The following is a 19,983-nucleotide window of genomic DNA, read 5'->3' on the forward strand; positions in this document are numbered from 1 at the left end:
AGTGGTTTTTCTTTCTTAATCGTGTCTGCCTTCATTCTGTGTTAAAGGGAAGACATGCTTTAAGCTTCTTTGATTGTCTCTTCAGTACTTTCAGCACAGATCTCTGGAAATGGAGAACAGCCACTTTACTGAGGCCTTGCAACAAAAGACCTGAACTGCATTTTTCTTCTTGAGCTTTGATAATACTATTTTCTTTTGGTTATTACAGATTGAATTACTTAGGTTGGAAAAGACCTGTATGATCACCAGGTGCGACCATTAACCTAGCACTGCCAAGTCCACCATAAACCATGTCCCTAAGTGCCACATCCACACAGCCTTTAAATACCTCCAGGGATGGTGACTCAGCCACTTCCCTGTGCAGCCTGTTCCAGTGCTTGACAACCCTGTCAGTGAAAGAAATTTTTCTAATATACAATCTAAACTTCTCCTGGTGCAGCTTGAGGTCATTTCCTCTTGTCCTATTGCTTATTATTTGGGAGAAGAGACTGACACACACCTCGCTATAACCTCCTTTTGGGTAATTGTAGAGAGTGAGGTGGTCTCCCCTGAGCCTCCTCTTCTCCAGACTAAACAACCCCAGTTCCCTCAGCCGCTCCTCATAAGCCTTGTGCTCCAGACCCTTCACCAGCTCCATTGCCCTTCTCTGGACACGCTCCAGCACCTCAGGGTCCGTCTTGCACCGAGGGGCCCCAGTGTTTGAGGTGCGGCCTCACCAGTGCCCAGTACAGGGGATGATCCCTTCCCTGGCCCTGCTGGTCACACTAGTTCTGATACAAGCCAGGATGCTGTTGGCCATCTTGGCCACCTGGGTATGCTGCTGGCTTATGTTCAACTGGCTGTCAACCAGTACCCTCCGGTCCTTTTCCACCAAGCAGCTTTCCAGCTACTCATCCCCAGGCCTGTAGCGTTTGTGTGGGGTTGTTGTGACCCAAGTGCAGGACCTGGCACTTCTCCTTGTTGAACCTCATATAACTTGCCTCAGCCCACCAGTCCAGCCTGTCCAGATCCCTTTGTAGAGCTTTCCTATCCTCAAGCAGATCAGCACTTCTGACCAACTTGGTGTTGTCTGCAAACTTACTGAAAGTGCAGTCAATCCCCTCGTCTAGGTCATTGATGAACGTAATAAACAGGACTGGCCCCAGTACTGAGCTCTGGGGAATGCCACCTGACTGGCTGCCAACTGGATTTAATGCTACTCATCACCCCCCCTCTTTGGGCTTGGCCATCCAGCCTGTTTTTTACCCAGCAAAGAGTCAATTCCATTGACTCAACCTTTGAATTCCCTCACATTTTGATGTCTTTGATTTTACGGCTCAGCAGTGTTCATCTTGCTAGCTTAACATACTAGTGTGCATAAGTGCTGCGCTGCATAATAAGCTGTTTCCATAACCTGCCCATGTCTCCTGGGTGTTTAACAATATTTATTTTTCCTGGAAGCATTGTCAGATTTAAAGCAACTTGTGCACTTTCCTTGCTTCCCTTGTGCAGTTCTTCAGCTAATTTTCTATATTAGTATTTTTTTTTCATGTCAGATAAGCACTAAGAAATGTTAGTGCTTGTATGAAAATCAACGTTAAAAAAGAGATTTCTAGTTAAGAAAACAAGTACTCGGTTACACAGAAGAACATGGTGTTTTGAGTTGTTTTAAAGTTCTTTTTCCAGGGATATGTCATCAAATTAATGCTTGCTCTTTTTAAATTTCAGCAAGCCAAAAATCTGCTAGTCGCATTTAGCTTTGCAAGGTGCCACTAGATGGTGTCAGTATCTAGTTCACTTTTTCCTTACGCAAGCACTAAAATACTCAAAGCTCCTCCATGTTTGCATCACTTTCAAAGGCCTCTCAAATTTTAAGGTGTCATAAAGTGGGTTTGTTAGAGCAGATCATAAAAGCCATCCTTCTGTGACTGTATGATTTGTGATTAGGTATGTTAAAAATTACAGGTGTGTGGATGTCATTCTGTTTCACTCTCCATTTTCACCTTGTTTGTTTAGGTGATGTGTTTATAGACTCTGGATATGAAAAGAGGTTGTCTGTTGTATTACTGAAACAATCAGGTATTTTATAAAGTTTTACCATTTTTTAAATAAAATTAAATAGATATAAAAACCCCCACTATCATGAAAACCACATACATGGTAATTATGTAAAATCTATTTTGTGTTCTGTATGGGAAATCAAGGAATCTTAATCAAGCTTGTCCTGATTCTGAGACATCCCTTGACCCTGGTCATAGTAAGAGAGGAAGACAAACTCTTAGGGGCAAATAGTAAAGGCTGTCAGTGTTGAAGTAAGTAGATACTGCCAAGTGGGTAGTTCTGGGTGGGTGTAAAAACCTGTAAGAGGAAACCAGCGGACTGTGACTGTATTAACTCATTGAAGATCAGCTCTGCACTAGGTGGCAGAGGGTTAAAGACAGGTTCTGAAGTGAGCATGAGCTGAGGAGGTTTCTTACAGCCCAGTAGTTTTGATACTTTGGGTGGAAAGATGGTGGTTTTCTTTCCAGAGCTATTTTAGGTAAACATCCTTTTATTCTTATCAAGCGATGTATCTGATGGCGATTGATTTGAAAAGCTACATATACCTTTGGGGCATACAGCACCCCTACCACTCCCTATTTGGAGTAGGATTGTAAATTGGTGTATGCTGGTCAGTAGGTTGTAGGGTTTTCAAGAGTCCGATCAGAAGGATTACCTGCGAGGGAAATAATGTAAATTGCCAGGTTTTGGGGAAGATTGTAAACTGATACATTGAGTAATGAAATGCGGGGCAGAAGGATGGAGATAGGTAACCATGAGCACCTTTTCTAGGAATTCTTGAGTCACTTGTCCAATGTTGTTTTAGATGTCTGAATGTGGTTGCTCAGTTTTGTGCTTTTAAGGTTTTGGTTTTTTTTTTTTTTGTGGTTGACTGGATCATTTTACGAATATAGTTGAGAGTGAAGCAAGAAACACTGTCCCACTGTTGACATCAATCCTGTTCTTTTTGAGCCTGGACATGCAGTTTCTAGATGCTCAGGAGCGTTTTGCATGTTGAAAAAAAGAAGTCTGTATTTAGGCTCCAACAATTCCATATGTTTAAGAGTTTCAGTGGCACACTTTTAGATTGGAAAATCTCAATTATAAGTTTGTAATCAGAAGATTTGTCTGCAGAATTCTGCTGTGCTTAAGAGTGATTTCAAAGCATTCATTTCACTCATTTCATTATGTTTAAAAGAGGGCATCTTAACTGAAACAAGGTAATTCACTTGTATATGTAAAAATGAGAGGTAACCCTATGTTGAAAGAGGGGCAGTAGTTCATAAAATTTTTTTTTGGACAAAAATTGTCTCACCTTGGAATGGCCAGTCTCAGATGAAAAGTAAAGGTGAAAGTGACATTGCAGCTTGTAGTGTTGGGGTGGGGTTTTTTGTTGGTTTTGTTTGTTTAGGGTTTTTTTTAATATTACTAATGTGATGAATGACACAAATTACTTTCTCTGGTTTACTGAAAAGTGAAAAGAATATCATCCTATAATTATTTCAGTGGAGACTTGTGAAAATTTTTATTGCTCAGAAGATTCACTTGCTCTTTTTTCCTTTTTAATCTAGAATAAAGTTTGTAATTTAAGGGGTTTGCACTCATTTCCTGTAGCTATAAACTTAATTCAATGGAAAAGTTGCTTGTAGTTCCATAATATGCCTTTTAGATAAGATGTTCTTGTTTCTACACCATGGAACTCAGGATAAATGTCTGCACACCGACGACTCCTGAGGGAGTAGAAAGACTGGTGTGGTTCGAATTTATGTTTCATGTTCTGCTCCTTTAAAACTAGTAGGTTGGTTTAGTTTTTCAAAAATCTTGCTTTCATAATTTGATTTCTGTCTTACATGCAGGATTCTTCTAAGGGTTATGCTTGATTAGGGATGTTTCATGTGGGCTCTGGCAAAAAAATCCTGTCTCAAACCCCTTTTATTTCCGTTTTTTTTCTGCCTGGTCCTTAAGTCCTTTTCAGCAGGGCTTGAGTGCTTGTGGAGTTAATCTTTAATCTAGATGTAAAGGGGGCAGAAATAAACTTTCACAGGTAACTAACTAGCTGTAAGTTGAGCACTTGTTAAATACTGAAATTGGGCATCAGTAAGTTTCTAGCTGTCTTACCTTTCAGAATGAGGAAAGGGACATTTAGCTTCTGTATTAGAGATCCCTCCATGATTCATTGTTATGCATTTTTAGCACAACACTGAGAATTTTAGTTTTTAATCTTTCAGTAGAAGCAGAATACTGTTAGCCTAGAAGGAAAGGCTGGATCCCTAGAAGAGGTTGCTGAACCCAGAAGTAGGATTCAGCACCAGACACTGAAGAGGAGGACTGTAGTGTCTGTCGTCTTTCTTCCTCTGGAAGAGTAGTGTGACCTTCCTTACAATGAAGGCCTTATCTTCTTATTGTGTAAACATGAAATATCCTTCAGCAGTCCATGCTTTCCATGTACCTGTTTTTCATTGTAACATAAGCCTGGCATATTAAAGCAGTCATGTCAGCTGTTACTATGGGAAGTTGCTAAACTTTTTGGAAGAATGGAAGAGAAACTAGTAGAATATCATGGAACAAATACTCCTTTCTTTAATACAAGAACTTTTCCATGTGTTAAATGGAGGTGCTAGAATTTCTCTCGGTGAGTTTTTTTTGTAAGAGTGACATTGGTGGAGCCACGTTTCCTGTACCTCCCAGTCTTCCTGCTCCCCTGACATGGGGCTTTATCACATCTGAATGAGTGAATAGCTTCAGATGTCTTCTCTCCTGTTTTTTTCAGTGCTGCTCACCTCTGCTCTGTTGTCTCTAGCTGGGAAACAGGGCTGCACACACTCTGAGTAGCTAGGGTTAGGAGCAAGAAGAAAGGGTTGAGCTGTACGTGTTTTTGCTATGCTTGCATAAGGAGTATTTTGGTCACTGAATAGCAGTAAGGTGCTACCCCCCCCCCCCCCCGTGCCTTCCCCCCACACCCCCCTTGTCTTTCCTTTGTAGGTCTTCTGTTGCATCTCTGTTTTTGTAGTTTTTTTTTAAACTGTTGATGTTTTATAAACTTGTTAGCAGTACCTTAACTGCTACAAGGAAACATTTCAGCTTTCTTCTTTAATGGATGTGCTTCATGTGGGTACACCTATTTATTTTTTTTTAACAGCTACATTGAAAAAGTTCTTTTATTTTCCCAGTATAAATCCTTAGCATTGTATTTAATGGGGTTTTTTTTTCATCTTTTTATTTTATCTATATTCCCTGTGTAATTGAATGCAGTACTTTGCGGGGGGAGTTCTCAGTTACCTAAATCTTGTACAATATGGTGCTGCTGACTTAAGTATTTGAAATATGCTTTAACCTTTAAAATTGGGATAGGTACTGCTTGATTTAAAAAAAAAAAACAAACAAAAAAACAACAAACTTTTTTTTTTTTTTTTTTTTTAAACCTGTGGTGCATTACAAAACTGTTTCATAATATGTGTGTTCCTGTTTGGGAAAGCAAAGTCATTCTCACATTTAAAAGTTAATTATATCTTTCTGTTGAAAAGTCATTAATGATACCTGGGAGAAGGTGAATCTAGGAGTATTTGGGGTAGGAAGTTATTTTGTGTTGTGAACATTCTTTAAGTTATGTTGTTGTGAATTTTCTTTAGAAGGTAATTATAGGATGTGACTGAAATATATGGAGTCTTAAACTTCTAAACTTGCATTGGTAGACTGCAGTCATATCCTTCAGTTTGTACCAAATTTTTTGGGGGGATGGGTAAGGAATTGTATTCTGAAGTTGTGACTTAGCCTGATTGACTAGATTTTTTTAGTAATTATATTCATCAAAGTTGCATGTAGACATTTACACATACTGCATGTTGATAGTGTAAAGGATGATGAGTGTTCTGCTGGGTTTCTTTCTACTCTGGGCATCTAAATAAATCATAGTTTAGAGCACCAAAATTAGAAGCTGACTTTGCAAAGTTCCAGTGGTGAGGGGCATCTTATGGGCATTGTTAAGCATTTAAAAGTACAAGGTTGTGAGTCTTCATAGACAGCTGAGTGCAAAGGTGTATTCTTAAGAATAGAAGGATCTGTGTGCCTTGTCGTTATATATGTGTTGCTCTTATTTCACTTAAACTTAAGGACTTTTCTTAAGTTACGGAAATGAATATGCCAGACAGGCATTGATTGAAGAGTGATTAAAATTTAGGGACATGGTTTATCTATAGTGCTTGCAGGAGGTGAACCTGCACATAAAGTACGTATTGTTCTTACTGTCTTTGTCTACTTAGTGTTTTGTAGTTTTTCAGAGCAGAGATTGTCTTCTTTTGTTGTTTGGAAAACACATACTGTGTAGAAACGATTCTTAACTCTTAAGAAGCAAACACTTGAAAAATTAAGATGTTGGTGTTACTGCAGTGAATCATTATTTAAGTCTTCATTTTTAGATGATGCCTAGTACAGTGTTCTTGCAGGAATGTAAAGCCTATTTGCATTGTAGTCTGATGCAGCCTGTTAGCCAAAGGGCAAGATGAATCAAGTAGAATTTTTAGTGGGGAAGAGGGGTGCAGAAATGGTGATCTGAGAAATTAATTGCTAAGCAGAGCTAATATTCTACTGAACAGAGCTGTTCTTAGTGCTGTTTTCCAGGTTAGTCTTGGTCTTGGGTGTTGAATAAAATGTAAGCTTTTTTTGACTTGCTTTTGTTTCTCTAGTTACTGAATGAAAGGGCATATGAAATTGATTTCTCTTTGTATGTCCCTTTGCACCAGTTCTTTGGAAATTACAGGACGTCAGGGAGCATGGTAAATGAGCTACATGATTAAATTTTTAAATCTTACAACAGCTTTGTCCAGGATGAAAATCCCAAAATTTCAAATTATTTCTTTGTTATAGGTTTTCTTTAAAATATTGCTTGATTTACATTTGTAAGATTAATAATAAATATACTTTCTGGTTGACATTTCATAAAACAGAATTATAATCTTAAGGAATGCATTACCCACAACAGTGTACTTATTGTGGCAGTGTTACTTTTATTAAACCATTTATCATTTTAATGTTGTGTATTCTGACTCTTAAGGGTTTCTATCTTTTTCTTCAAAGAATATGCAACAAAACAAATTCAACATTAATTTTTCTTTCCTACAGCATTATCTGCATACCAGAGGTACTACAGTTTACAATCTGACTACTGGAAGGTCTGTATATGCTGCTTTTTTTTTTTTTTTTTTTTTTTCTTTTAACATATTGTTGTAAATGATTGAATTTCTGAAATAGTTCAATTTCAGTATAAGTTTGGAGTATATATCTGCAGTTACTTTTTGCCATTTTAATTGAGGTTTAATGGAAATATTCACCTATATGTAAGAATTACGACAAATCTAAGCGGAAATAAGTCTTCACACCATTTGTTGAAATGGTAAAACAATTAAGTTGACACATTTTATATTTTTTTTATTATTATCTCTTCAGTTTTTCTTATGTAAGCATAGATACTTGGATACGTGTGAGTATTGAGAGAAGCATAACCACTTGAAAGCTGCTGCGCAGGCGTTGGACTTGTACTAGGAAAAATGTTCTCAGGTTGCTTTTTGTTTGCACAGATGCCAAATTGTTTAAAGTCCCTTTCAGTATTTTAGATAACATTCTTACGTAACACAGGAGAAAAATCCTGTTAGTATATCTGCCTTATCTGTAAGTCCATGTAGAGGTATCAGGACTTGACATGAATAAAATTTAAAGATTTCTTACAGCCATATTGTCAAAAATATTTAGCATTGTCGTATTGTCACATGAAATAATTTGAAGCTCATGATTGAGACAGAGGTGCAGGAAAGCACGTAACAGTAGATACTTGTGTGGTTTTAAGCAGCTGTTTTTCTTAAAAGTGTGTGTGAGTACATATTTCAAATAGGGATGGCTCACTCTGGAAATATATTAATTCCATGTATATATAACAGCAGTAGAGAAACGTTTTCTGTGCTCTTTGCATTTTATAGGGACTATAAGTACATGCTGAAAAATCCTGTGATGACAACTCCCATTTGAGGGAGTGGAAAAGGAGAAAGGCAGGGTGAATAAAGGTTAGAAGAATAAATTGAAATAAGTGTCTTCTGGCATATGGAAGGAAAGGTCTAATCGGAGGGTCCTTGGAAAATTGTTTGTATTGGCTTCTAAGTCCCTGCTCCAGCATAAGTTACAGGAGTGCCATTTTTGCACCAAGCCATTTTGGAGTTGAAGTAGTTTTTTTCAGAAGTTACAACAATAAAAATATTAATCTATTCTTACTTCTTACATGCTCTCAGAGAGTTAAAGATTGCTGTAAATGAGTGTTGAAATCAATCAGTTAATTAAACATCTACTGTAATAGTTTCTGTTGTTTGTACTCTTCCCACGTTAAGCATTTCAGAATAGCTTGTGACTTGAATTATTTTTTCCCTGGCTTTTGTTCCAGTGGCTCATTATTAGAAGAAGTGATAGGTGATTAGTAAATTATTTTCCCTGCGTTTTAGAAAGTTCAGTGTGAAGTGTAAATGACCATATGTATTTCCATATATGTATAGAGTGTTATAGTGTGGCTTAGAATATTATCTGCAGTTAAAATAAATGCAAACTCTTGATTGTTTTGCAGTTCCGTTTCAAGAGCACGGATGGCAGTAAAATGTGTTATCTATGCTTGATGTATTGAGAACAATTTCTGTTTGTATGCAGTGGGCTGCTGTTGTAACATACCTGTTTCTTGTGTGTATCTCAGGAGTTTTAACGTTGAAAGATTCTTTCAAACTGTTCTGGTTGCAAGCATGAGAGCATTATTTGGAGCTGATGAAAGAGCATTTTGACTTCTCCAGAGGGAAAAAACCACAAAAGGCCCGTAATTTTTCATCAGGGGGACCTCATCTGTGAGGGATACTGTGCTACTTCATCTCATTACAAGCTTCCGTATAAATGTGTAGTCCAAAGTGTTGGGTTTTTTTCGTAATGATTTTGGAGCTTTTGTTACTTTTATATGCAAGGAAAAGAGCCTGAAAGAGTCCAAAAACATTTTTCAGTGAAAAACTTTTTTGATGAAACTGATAAAAATCACAGGTGAATCATATTTTATCTTATTAATGGATGATGAAGCTAGTCTAGAGTTGGCAGTGGGAAGCTGCCTGGACTGCATCTAGAGAAAGGTCTTTCCACCTTTCCAAGCTGAGATGATTTCTTGTTTCTTGTTATCCTTAATGCTTTGTATCTGTAAAGAAACTATTTAGTCAAGAATAGTAAGTTTGTGTTGTTCTTTTCATCACCTTTGTGACCAAAAGTGGGCTGTTTTGTTATACTTTGATAAACTTTTTTCCAAAGAGGTACAGATGACTAAATTAAAAAAAAAAAACCAACAAAAAACAAACAAAAAACCCACCAAAACTCAGACACATTATGGGGTTTTTTTAGGAACTTCTTTTTTGAGGTCTTCTTTTTTAATTTCTTGAAGGGTTAGATGTCATCAATTAAGCTGTTGGAATTCATTATGGTAAAGAAAGGGAGAGAGAGAAGGGTGTGAAGGAAGGGTGGTATTTATGAGCTGTGAGGAGAGAACTGTGTGAGAGAGCTGAGAAATTGCTGGAGAGTGCTGAATCACATGAAAGTTGTTATTATATAAGGCAGGTTTGAAACCAGACAGGAACAGTCTTACAATAAAACTTAGGCAGCATATCTGAAATGACTTACGGTGGTGCAGTGCAAATTTACGTGGTTGAAATAAGTGTCCTGTATGGTCTTTGATTTATAAATTGAAAACTTCTAGAAGAATTGTGAGAGATTTTAGGTTGCTTTGAGTATTGTTTGGCCTCCTTACATAGTAATTTTAGTCTCTGTTGCTTTGGGTTTTTACTGTTGCATGGGATTGGTAATAGAACATTATTTTCATGCATTGTGTGTTATATGATAGTCATTCTACAACTCATTATTTTTTTCCTTTCATGAAGAAAAGCATTTTACTTCCACCCTCTCATAGGTTTTTCTTATGTTCTGGTTTTTTTACCAAGTTGTTTTCTGTCAGAATTTGGTGCATGGACTGTTTTGTCAGTAATACATTAAGCATTTTGTTGATTATGTGGAACAAAGAGAAAGAAAAACCAGAAAACATATTCTGGATATATGTTACAGTGGCAGAACTGAAGGTAGAAGGTTAGGAAGATGCTATATTTTGCCATTTACAGATCAATACTCCCTCCATTCTGGTGAGGTATTGCTTCCTTTTAAAAAGGTAATACCTGTATGGATAGTTTTGAAAGAGCTGGGTTGCGTTATGCTGCATATTCCTAAATAGACCACTTTTTGCAGTAATATTTTCAGACACCCACAGATCAGCGTAAAATGTCCTGCAAAATTACTGAGTTTCTGCAATTTTCGTTCTACATAAAAAAGGTATCTTAACTCTGCATCTTAAAAAAATATTTGACTTGAAATTTTAAAATGTGAATATCTCAACTTGGATAAAAGCTGAGATAACTTAATAGAGTTCTAGCATTCACGTAGTTTTCTCAATGTTTCTTCATGTGCTTATGCTAAAATAAATCTCCCTTCTGTGCAATGTACTTCATTCTGATTTCTTTTTAAAACTCCCCTGTGTCAACGTATTGGGGGAGGTGAGGAGGACTGTGGGGGATGAATGGATAGGAAGGGCAGTTCAGGAGAGGTAGACAACCAGAACTGCAGTTTGTAGATTTTGGTGCTACTGAAAAAATAAAGATATCAAGTCTAAGTGTCTGCCATGGTTAGCAGTTTTGACATATTCTGAGGAGGCAGGATTAGAAGGCTCAGCAAGGAGCAAGATATTCCTGATTCTATCCAAACATGATGGCAGATAACTGGCACCTGGAAAAAGTTATTTTAATCATCTCGTGTGGTTGCATTATTATGCAGTTGATCATACTGAACTTTTTTATATAATGTCTGGGTTCAGGTAGGGAAACAGAAATTTCAGTACATGAGTGAGCTAAGTGTATGTAAGTGTGAAACATCTGGATCTCTTGCATTGACATGGTTGCCCAGGGCAGGGGAGACCTAGAAACCTTCCTCCACAGATGTGGGGCCACAAGAGGTTTCGCTTGGAATGATTCCTGGCAGGGTTTTACAGAAGAGCCTGACTGTCCACTACTTTGATTAAATCTCTGCTTTGGCATGACACTGCTACTGCAGCCCTTATGTGGTTTGATACTTGATTAAAGTACATTTTGGCCTTTTGCAGGCAGGTGACTGTTTCCATATTGTCAGTTAGAAATTGTGTGCCTATAGTTCTTGCAACACAGAATGTGAATAAAGAAAAAATTTTGTTATGGGTACATTAGGTAGCAGCAAGCTCCCATATGCTGATTCTCTGCAGTGTTTCCATAAGCCATCTATTATTGACATCTCTGTGAGTGGGGAATGAATATGTAGCTTTCTAGACAGGTTTTTAGTCAAATCTGGGCAATTGTGGACAAGTTGTGAGGAGCATGAGGACAGCACTGCCATTGTACCTTATTCTGAGGGTGTTAATTCATCAAAGAGAAGAATCCTATCTTGTCTTCAAGGATTTTTGTGAACTGTGTTTCACTGGAGTAACAGAGGGTACACAGATACTTAAACATTTCTATCTGTATGTGAATAAGCTGGATGATTGCCGGGACATAGTATTTAGAAATGCACCTAAGTGAACCTTAAAATGGTGGAGGTTACTGTGAAAATGAGTTACTTCTCTATCAAGTAAGACTGTTTACCACTGACTAGGATGCTAGAACTTAGATTGAGGATGCCTTAAAAAGAGAAGAAACCGCAATTTATTCAGTCATACTCAACTGTAGTATCTCTTTGCAGAGAAGTGCTTGGAGTGTATCAGTAAGAAAATCTAAATACTCCTTGAAGTGTTTGAGGAACACTTAATTAGTGAGTTATATCCTCCAACATGAATTCAGAGATAGACATCTTGTTAGCTGTTGACTTTGGCTGGAAAGTTGCCTAGAAGAAAAGGAAATCTGTCAGGCACTCTTTATCATTGTTATGAAAATGGTCCTAATCACCTGTCTTTTTAATAAAGATTTCATTTATGTGGTCAGGGTGAAAATATCAAAGGAGTTTAGTAAACTCCAAGGAGGATTTTCAAAGAGCTATTTTTCTGTGCCAGTGGATTTTAAAAATACCTGGGTGGAAGTGTGGTACAAACTGAATTTAGAGTTGCAAGGTTATACTGTAGAAGACTGAATGGTCTAGGTTTGTTTGTTTTTTTTTAAAAAAAAAAGGGGGAAAGAAATTGAAGGAGGGTGTGTGTAGTGGTGCTTTGCTGCTGTTTTTGTTAGTTGTTTTGCAGCAAGAATTGATTTAGTACTGGAAAGCAGCTGTTTTGGTACTCCCTGCCTGTGTTTACTGGACATTAGAGCTACTGAGTTTGAACGTTTACCTCAGACTTTCTTCATGTTTGTCTCTTAAATGATTCTTAGAAATTTAATTTTGGCTATATGTTTGCCAATAACAGAACTTCCTCTCACTTTTCTCAGATAATCCTTATAAAACTGAGGAGAATCCAAAACCTTGCAAAGGTACTAAAAAAAAAACCCCAAACCGAAGTTCTCTTTAGAAAGCCCTGGACAATGCAACTGTGTATGTGTGTGCTAGTCACAGAAAAGGATGTGATCTTAGTCTGTGCTGAACTGTTGGTTTGTTACAGAAAGTGATTTTGTGATGTTCTTAATTATGTAGACCTAAAGTGTAATTTAATACCAGACAATTTTTTATAGTGCTGGTTTTTAATTAAAACAGTGTAGAAATGTTAGTAGGAGTATTCTTAACCTTATGGCTAAAACACTTCTAATTAGTAGTAAGGTGTTTTTTTTCCCCAAAGAACTACAGTAACAAAAGACTGAGAGTATGTGTTTTTAAAGGTGACCTGTTGCTTGTTTTAATATTTTAATGCAGCTTCACTTCATCTCTTCTGTTTTGGTAGGCCAGGTGTCTTTTTTTTGGTATGTTTTCTTAATACTATAAAATAGGAAAACAATTTAAAAAACATTAATGCTTTAATTTAGTATGTTGTGCTGTCTCTCTTTCTCCAGACTGTAAGTCTGTTCCCCCTTTTTAAATAGTTGGACAAAAAGCAATTACTAGACATACTGATAACAGCAAATAGGAGAAGGTTTTGCACCTTAGAGGATCTGTTATAAAGCAGCAATTTTCCACTTCATTGACTCACAACTGTTTTATTTTCTGCAGTAACCTCAAAATACCAAGTAGTGTTTTTAGACAGAATACATCAAAACTTCCATTATTTTTTAAATTAGATATAAATGCTTGGTTTAATTGAAATAGTACAGTGGTATGGGATCAGTAGAAATTGCTGGAGCAGACGCCTTTCTGAAACAAAAGTTGGAGAAGGCTGTGGGATGATTTGTGAATGCTGCTTTTTATTCAAGCCCTTAGTTTTTTGGAACTTTTTTTTTATTTTAAAGGGAATGGCTATCCTTTATAAGGAGCCAGATTTCCCTGTAAGAGTCCTCAGAGAACAAAATTTTAAAATCACAGAAAAAGCCTTTTATATAAATTACTAGCACATAGCAACATGGGGCATGTACAGGAGAAGCAGAAAGACAGAAACAGTCCCTTTCATCAGTGGAGACTTAATCAGAGAAGCATTTAAAGGAAGACTTGATCAGGAAAGCAAGTTTCAAAAATCCTTAATGAAGGTGAAATTTGCTGAGATTAAGGTCATTACAGAAGGTACTGGGAGATGCAGTAGGTGACCTGAAGCTGGGTAAGGTGAAAACCTGCAATTCAGAATATATTTGCAAAATAAAATGATAGAATAGGAATGGAATAAATAGAAGTTTCAGAGAAAATGGAGAATCAGAAAGTGAAAAATAAAAACAGAAATTGAATAAAGATTCAGCGGTTCTGGAAGGCATTGAGAAGGGAGATGTTATTAGTACCTTCTATATACTCTTTATTTCTGTCTTGAAAATGCAGTGCTCATCAGCACAGCACATGGGATTCTATACCACCCCTCACTTTTGACTAAAACAACAGTTTTTAGATGGCAGTCATTTCGCTAGAAGGATTTTGGCACAGACATTCTGGTCATGTTATGAGAAGTTACGAAATATAACTCTTTCAAGACATATTGTAGACTAAGAGGGAGAGGGAGCCATGATGTTATTATGTGTTATGGAACAGCAAATACAAAGCAGAGATAAGTTTGAATGGCCTAATTTTTAACTACTGAAGACAGTACATCATCGTAATGGAGATAAAAAGCATTTTTATGGAATTTAATGGGATAAGCATTTTCAGGAGACTGTGTTGTGGAAAGCAGTCTGGAAACACAGTCTGAGTCTGATACAGCATGATAATACATGATGGCGAGCTATTATGTCACAGAAAAAAAAAAAAAGAGGGGAGGGAGGAGGCTGAGGAGAGAAATAACTGTAAGACCCAAGTGAGACTGAACAAGTAATACGAGGAAGAGGAAAGTGTGGCTAGAGGAAGAATCACAGGGAGTGGGGGAAGGGAAATTGGGGCCCTGCTGAGAATTTGAATGTAAAGAAAAGAAGTGAAAACGAACCTTAAGGCTAAAAGCATATGGGAAGAAAGGAAGGTATATATAGAATGATATAGGAGTGCATTGTGGGAGGTCTGAAATGAGACTTCTACCAGCTTTCTTCCCAACAGCAGCCTCTGTGTCATTAAATACACCAGGCCAAATATCCAAGGAAGACTGTAACTGTTCAGGTGAGGAGCACAGTATCACTCTCCATCGAAGGACCAGGATGTCTTGTGTTTTGAGGAAGGCAGAAGGTAGAGTGTGAAGCACTGAGGATCACTTGGGGAACTAGACAAGTAGATAATAAAAATTCAGTATATTTACAGTTGAGGATGTTACATTAAGGGGGCTTCAACTGATAAAAATGAACATTCTATCCTGAACTTGCTGGAGAGTCCATGGCAAGGGAAGCAGTGAGTGAAGATAACAGAAACGCCTCTCATTAACTAAGCAATGAAGATTTTTAATGTATGTAGCTGTTACTTCAGCTGGTGGTAGCAATTTTCTGTCATAAAAGAAAGGGTTTTCCAGGAAATCAGGAACAAAGGATCTAGCAATTGCACAAAGTCTTTTAATGAACTGCTGATGCACAATACCTGAGGACATATTTTCTATAATATTTAAATTTTTTGAGTGCAGTTGGTAAGAGTGGGTAGTTCTCTTGGTGAAAACTTTGCACATTGATTCTAAGGTATACCAGCAAAACAAAAAGTGGGGGGAGCAGATATGTCATCAGCAAAGGTAATTTTAAAGAAAAATCGGTTAAAAAGTACAACAAAGCCTGTGGGTACTAATATCTGTTTTGCCAAAGATTTTTAAAGCTTATTAATTGCATTTAGATCATGAACTTGTCCCTTGAGTATGTCAAGATGAATAGAAATTGTAAGTGAGAAGATATTTGAAAAGCTAGAACACTGTTAAAAGAACAAGACCTAAGAGAAATTTGGCATATGAGGACTGCTAAATATATGAATTGTGCACCTTACAATCACTCTTCTGTATCAGAATGCTGGGTAGCTTTGTTAACACACTGCAGATGAGGTTATTTCAGCATCTTATAGGTGTGATCAGTTAGTATGATTATTCAGTGATATTAAAAAATGAGGATTCTTAAATGCAAACTATGTTTGTGAAGACTAACTGGAATTCTGCCTTTTGGCAGTAAAAGAATTGTGTGTACGCTTTCAAAATATTTAAGAGAAAATTATTAATAAATAATTAAAAACTCTGGAATGCTGGAAAAGTAATGATGATTTTTTCTAAAAAATGGTAAAAAAGTGTTGCCAATTACACTTGGTTATCTATAAAACACACAGAATAGAGCAAATTAATAACTGTATTTGGGTTTCAGAAAAAAAAATTAATATAGGGTGCTAGAAATAAATGTTATTTCCTGTAAATCAGTAAAGCAGACAAGGAAAGAAGTACACATTTTCCTAAAATATGTTGTTAAATGAATACCACCTAGAAAAAATTGCGAAAATGTATTGTATTTCATGCTGTTAATTATAGAGTAAAGCACGACTGAATATATAGTTTAGAAAAGAGAATACATTTATCCAGGTATTTCTTAAAGGGTAATAAATCTTGAGAGTTAGTTTTGGGTTTTGTGCATTCTGGTGTATGTGTGTCTGTCTAAAATTCTGCCCCTCTGTCAGCTAAAATACAGAGAATTCTTAGCTAGTCTCATGAAGGAGAAAGCAGCAGATACTGTTTTTTACTATTATTAATGTAAATAATACAGCATGTCCAACTTTGTGTACAGTAAAATTGTACAAGGTTGTAATAATTAACTCTCTTACTAGATTATTTACCTAATGAAATCATGACAGGAGGCCATATTCCCTGTCCTTGAAAGGAATCCAGAGTAGGTTTAAAGTCTTAAAAAGAATGAGACTGACCGATTTAACTAATAAATCCTGACATGTTGCCTTTGATCTCCAGATAAATTTGATAAATTGCCGCTTTTTTAAGTGTCTTTTTCAATTAACTGTCATCATACAAAACAAAGGATTTCTCCTCTGCACCTATAAACCATGTACCTGTTTGAGTCACAACAAGTATTAAGTCTTTTTAGGGAGCATGTATGTTGCTCTTTGATAAGAAATATTTTGCATTTGCACTAAACAAAAAAAGTTATTGTTTCAATGTCTGCAGTTCTGAATTTTTTCATTGTATATTCATTCATTAAGCCACTCATCCCTTTCAGTCAGTGGGTTTGTAAGAACTCAAAACTTTGGGAAATCTCTAATATACTGAGAATGATAATGCTAAGAGAGGAAAGAATGTGCTTTGGAGGGTAACTTTGCTTGGGTCAGGAGGAGAAGACAAGACACAATCTCAGAGGGACCCTAACACTCCACCCTCACCCTAGACATGATATTTGTTTCTAAAATATATTAATAACATTTTCTAATGCTCATGCTTCACTCCGGAAATGCAGCAGGAATGCTGTTCTTGTCCCCCTGTATGTATGATCTCTGTCTAGAAGTCCAAATACTCTGGATGGAAGTAATGCAAGTATCATCAGGATTGATGAAAGTCTCCTCTGAAAAGCTTTTTGTGCATGTTGAATTCTCTTATTGCAGAAGTTTCCTTTGTGCAGAATAAAAACCTGTCATCCTTCATCTACTAGTACTTAGAATAATAGCATGCTTCCTTTCTTCAGTCCCTGTGATGTGGAACGTAGGATGCTAAAATATGAGGCATGCTGAAGTGTGGCAGTGGAGAAACTCATCAATTCAGATTGTGCAGAGAGAGGCGTATTTAGTTGAGTAGAACAGTTCTAACTTGAATGGAGGACACAACATTCTGTAGGCAGGAATATTATTTGAATGTTGATAAAACTGAATGACCAAATGTTTATTTTTGTAAATACAAGCAACTATATTGACAATGTATGTGATGCTTGCTTTTTCAAAAGTACCCTGTTTGCAGAATGCACACTAATGGTAGGAAGTTCATACTCTATATGTTTGCTTTTTGTTGCATGGAAGAGGTTAAAACAAAACACACCACCCTGTTTTTCTTGTCTGTAGTTTGTAGATTGCTGTTTGATCATAATCTATCAGTAAATACTGAGTTTCCTTAATGAGTGGCGTTTCTTCCCTTCAGAAATAAATCTTAACATTTTAAGCTTCTTTCTTTGAAAGATGAAACATTCGCTTAGGTCTAGAAACAAGAGTTGTTTTATTTTGCAAGTCTCGAGTTTTTGAATTTGCTCTTTTTAGAACTGACATTACAGTTCTAGATTTTTTAAATACTCATTCAAGCATGTACCTAATTATTCTGCTGCATTGTCTCCTTTTCCTGGGGATACAGATTCAGTCTTTTCTGTGTGGTGGGGGTGGGTGGGGGAGGAATGGTTAATTGTACTAGATCCATACACAGTTTAGATAGAGAAGGGAGCAGGTGGGAGAATGGGGAGACACAGACCTTGGGGTCTCTTTCTTAAAGAGCCTACACGTAGCTTGTGTGAGGCTAGTAAGCTCATGCTTTGAAGAAAAGGCAAATCATTTAAAATGTTTGTAGAGCAGTGTTGGAGCATGATTGTGCTCTGCTCTGTGAAGCATCTTTCCAAGGATGAGTATTTAGAGGGGAAATAGAAATAATTTCTGCTTCTGATGTCTCCTTGCCTTCATGGAGTGCATCAGGTGAGATTGGTGCTGAAACCACTGAGTGCCCTCCTTGAAGGGAAGGCCAGGTGTTGAATAAATACTGGAGATTCAAATGCTAAAGTATACTAACAGAAAACAAACAAAACTTTTGAGTTTAGATAATTTCAAGCAAAAGTATTCCTAAATGTATACTGAGGTCTGCAGCTACCTAGAAAACCTGTAGCTGATCATCTGTTCTTTTGCAGCTTGCAAGTTTGTAGTAAGTAGATGGGGATTTACTAGCATTCAGAAGAACCTAGGAAAATACTGGCTTTTGTCACCCCCGGCCACTTCTCTGGACTCCTATATTCAAATTATTTGGCACTAATTCCCAAGTCACTATGCAGAATCATTTTGTTTTGTGCAAGTTAACCCTCCCAGCTTCTGAGGTATAACTCAGAATTTATAACTTCCAGTCTTCATGCTGTGTCATTTTTCTGAACTCATTTACCAGAGGAGTGGGACTGATGAGAGATCCAACATCCTGGACATGGGAGAAATGGCAGTCAGTTAGGGATCTTTCACCCAGTTTTCTTCTTTCCCAGCCTAGTCTTTGTTCTGCAAGGCCAGAAAGTTCCTCAATTCAATTTTATCTGATATTACCAGCGAAAAGAGAAGTATCTTTTTTCCTGGTTTCCTCATTCAGTCTGTCTTTCTGGATTAGGTTTTTACTTACTGTTTTTCTAATTGCATGCATTGGTCTAGTCTCTTCTTTCTGAAATCTCAGGATCATTAAAAAGCCAGCAATAAAACTGTATTACCAGACATCATAAATATGCTGGTGCTGTCTAACGTGTTTTCTAGAAGTATTTTAGGTACTGTTTTTCTCTCTTCCCAAAGAGGATTGGGATCCATTTCATGCATTGACCTGTTGGGACTCTGATTCTTGGGTTCAGACACAGATAGATCCATTCCCAACCATCTTAACAGTGTAATCAGAACTTTGTAAACTCTTCTGAAAACAAGTAAGCTGAAAATCTGATTCCAGTCCTGGTAAACACTGTAGAAGGGATGATGGATCAAACAGGATCCATCAAATGAGGGGTGGGGTGGGGGGAGAAAAATAAATTCAGTCATATGTGCAGTTAGCTTAAACGTTTTTTTTTGGAAAGCAAAGAAGATTATAAACTTATTATTATTCCAAATGACTATTTTCATTCTGAAAATACGAAAACCCATACCAGTAACAGAGAAAGGGGAATCTGTTTAAACTGGATTAGTGCTGATGGTGATATTTTCTGTGGTTTCTGTTCTGTTGTCAGCTGCTGCAAGAAATTAATGCTTACTGCATCTTTCAGAAGTTTTCATATCACTGGTTGAATAGAAAGTTGCATTAGTTTTGCAGAATGCTGCAGACTTGCAATGTTTTAATGGTTTCAAAAAGCAGCTGGGCGAATTCAGGGAAGAATAATCCATTAAGAGCAATTAAATATGAAGACATTTTGTCTGGCTTTAGAAACCTCTGAACCACAAATCACTGGAGGTTGGGAGGATGTTCTTGGGAAGGGAAGGCTTAAAATAGTCATAGAGAGGTGAATGAAATTACTCTTAGCAGTAACTTCAACAGCAACATTTTAAAAGTTAAATGTTACAGCTGAATTGTATGATAGCCTGCCCCCTCCCTCCATAACTGGAGTTAATGTTTCCATTTGGTGACATAGTCTTTACCTTTTGGAAAGCAAGCATGATTTTCTGATTAAATGCAATCGTTGGATGTTGTCTGGAGCAGAATTACTCTGTGGAGCTATACAAGAATTTCAGTATGCTTTATCCTTTTCTCTCTGT

At 37.0% G+C, this 19,983-nt stretch overlaps 1 protein-coding gene across 21 annotated transcripts in view; it reads left to right on the forward strand.

Moving 5' to 3' along the window:
* KDM6A (lysine demethylase 6A) overlaps window positions 1–19,983 on the forward strand; it is a 162,871-nt gene that overhangs the window by 42,274 nt on the left and 100,614 nt on the right. For all 21 annotated transcript variants that reach the window (XR_008746832.1, XR_008746831.1, XM_055801800.1 and 18 more), the window contains exon 4: window positions 7,138–7,187. Coding sequence is in view for 19 of the 21 variants with exons in the window: in XM_055801800.1 (XP_055657775.1) it covers window positions 7,138–7,187 (50 nt within the window). In the remaining 2 variants the exon portion in view is untranslated. The remainder of the gene's footprint in view (window positions 1–7,137; window positions 7,188–19,983) is intronic.

This window comes from Falco peregrinus, chromosome 4 (genome assembly GCF_023634155.1).
Source record: "Falco peregrinus isolate bFalPer1 chromosome 4, bFalPer1.pri, whole genome shotgun sequence".
In the NCBI taxonomy this organism is placed as follows: domain Eukaryota; kingdom Metazoa; phylum Chordata; class Aves; order Falconiformes; family Falconidae; genus Falco; species Falco peregrinus.